The 2662-nt window shown below is 49.8% G+C and overlaps 1 protein-coding gene across 1 annotated transcript; it reads right to left on the bottom strand.

Annotated features, from left to right (window-relative positions):
- Positions 1-212: 212 nt before the first annotated feature.
- On the bottom strand, positions 213-2397 carry LOC116380074 (U3 small nucleolar RNA-associated protein 18 homolog; the record flags this gene model as incomplete). Its single annotated transcript, XM_031842033.1, has 6 exons — positions 213-407; positions 533-623; positions 726-826; positions 1743-1917; positions 1996-2121; positions 2275-2397. Coding segments are annotated over 6 exons (744 nt in total), but the record flags the coding sequence as incomplete, so codon positions are not given.
- Between the last annotated feature and the right edge of the window lie 265 nt (positions 2398-2662).

The following is a 2662-nucleotide window of genomic DNA, read 5'->3' as shown; positions in this document are numbered from 1 at the left end:
TGATGTGATAACGGATCTTGGCGATGTGGAAGAACTCTCTCCCTATAAAACGCTAATCTAACTAATATCCTCCTCCATCAGTGGATCTCTGAGGAAGGGAGCTGTACATTAATGCAATAGAGGCTTCTTAGTTTGCTCAGCTGCTTTAATGGATCACCGTGTGTCTCACTTTACATGCATTTCCGGAACTCCCGTATAACCCCCGGTAGATGTGCAAGCGCATTAGACTACCGTATATGACAGGAGCTGCCATGTTTTCCGGGTTTGTGTGGGCGTGTCTTACCCGCAGGCGAGGTACTGTCCGTTGGGTGAGGAGGCGATGGACGTCCCCTTCACACAGCCTTCATCTGTGAACCTGTTCACACACCGACTGCTGCGCATGTCCCACACATACACCTCCCCGTCCTCTGCGCGCGCGCGCACACACACACACACACACACACACACACACACACACACACACACACACACACACACACACGTAAGTCACATGACCGACAGGAAGTTGACGTGTGATGTCACAAACACTCACCTGAGTTGACGAACACTTTGCTGCCGTCGTGAGAGAAGGCGACGCCGATGATGTCCCCGTTTATCTTCATGCTGCGGACCACCTCCTTCGTCTGGATACATTAGTCTTTATAGTTTATATATATAAATAACTTAAAGAAGGTGTAAAAAGATCTACTACAAACAAACAGCAGAAGAAGAGGAGGAGGAGTCACCTTGAGTGTAAGGAGGTGCAGGTATCCGTTGGTTCCAGTGAGCAGCAGAGCGCCTCCTTCAGGACACACAGAGAACTCCTTCACTCGAGCTTCATTCAGACCTGAACACAAACGCATCGTTCCGTTAGGACCCAACAGACAGTACCTCGCCTGCAGTAAGACACGCCAACACAAACCCTGCTGCTCTCTGATTGGCTGACAACTGTTTGTTGTCGACTCACAGGTGTCCTCGTAGAGACGATAACAGACTCCAGGTGTCCTCCAGATACCTAGAGAGCTACTGTCAGCACGGTGACTGTGGCTAAGTGGATAGCAGGGCTGTCCTTCAATCAGAGGGTCGGTGGTTCGATCCCCGCTCCGCTAGTCGCTTGTCGATGTGTCCTTGAGGAAGACACTTAACCCCAGAATGTCTCCTGTAGCTGAGCCTACGGTGTGTGAATGTGATAGAATCTGAATTGTAAGTCGCTTTGGATAAAAGCGTCTACTAAATGACTGTAATGTAATGTAAACGCTACTGTTAGCACACTAAAGTTAGCACGCTAAAGTTCTAACGTTAGAGCTCGCTAACGTTAGCTATCACACAGTTCATGGAATATCTCCGTCCTGCTCACGACAAGACGCACTACAGACAGGATATCTGGCTGAGTGGTGCTCGGACAACAACCTGGTCCTGAACACCACCAAGACCAAAGAAGTCATAGTGGACTTCAGGAGATCCAGGAAGACCACACCCTCTCTGTTTGTTCCCCTGCCATAAAGCTGAGGAACAGCTTTTTCCCCATCATCCCCCCCCCCCCCCCCAGCTCACACCAGACAGTGCTGCAGTGAAACAAAAATAGGCAATAAAACGACACTTTAAAGCCATTGAGGCCTGTGTTTCATCTTGTATATATTTATTTCATGTCATGTCTTTATACACCGTTTACCTGTTGCTGCTGTACTGACTGATGAGTCACCAACTTAATTTGGTTGTATGTTTCTACAATGATAGACATCCTGACTCTCTGTTCTCCTCACCTCTGACGGTGTGCACAGGTGTGACCCGGCCCTCCATCATGTCGTACAGGTAGAACATCTTGTTCTTCAGGCTGGTGGCGATCACCGTGTCTCCGTCCCGGCTGAACTGGGCTCTGTGGACGGGGAACCGCTCCAGGTGGATGCTCTGGATCTTCGGGTTTGTCTTCCCGTCCACCTGGGGGACAAAATCAGAGTCAGTCTACGACTCTACGTCCTCACTGTGTGATGCTACAGAGAGATGACCGGTACGTACCTGGAAGAGAGACACCGATTGGTCGAGGCCGGCTGTCATGACGACCTGAGCGGAGGGATGGAACTGGACGGTGGTCAGTCTGTCCTCTGAGGGACGGGAGCTGTTAGCATGAAGACACTTCTTCATCTGAGACAAAACGGAGACAAATGATCAACGAGACGACAGGAGGACCACAAGACCACCACCACCACCACAAGACCACCACACGACCACCAACACCACAAGACCACCACCACTATATTTATAATCACATTGTTTTATATTTAAGGAGCTACTGACTCTCAGGACTCCGCTGGGCAGACGGTCTGAAGACGCCACGAAGTTCCCCGTCCTCCTCAGCAGCTCCTCATCATCTTCATCCTCCTCTTCATCAGCTGCAGGAACACACAAACATGTTTGATTTTTAACAATTCATGTTTTCTACGAATATTAAAAGACAAAGAAATGTTTCAAAACAACCTATTTTTGTCATAAAATGAGCTGTTTAGTGACCAGAAGAAGAAGAAGAGGAGGAGAGGAGAGGGAGGAGAGACGAGGAGAGAGAGGAGAGGAGAGAGAGGCGAGGAGAGAGAGGCGAGGAGAGAGAGGCGAGGCAGGAGAGGAGAGAGAGGAGAGGCAGGAGAGGAGAGAGAGGAGAGGCAGGAGAGGAGAGAGAGGAGAGAGAGGA

The sequence above is a fragment of the Anarrhichthys ocellatus genome, unplaced genomic scaffold, assembly GCF_004355925.1.
Source record: "Anarrhichthys ocellatus isolate YVR2014 unplaced genomic scaffold, GSC_Weel_1.0 scaffold6054, whole genome shotgun sequence".
Taxonomy (NCBI): Eukaryota; Metazoa; Chordata; class Actinopteri; order Perciformes; family Anarhichadidae; genus Anarrhichthys; species Anarrhichthys ocellatus.
Note: the sequence above shows the minus strand (reverse complement) of the source record. Positions and strands in the feature narration are given on the sequence as shown.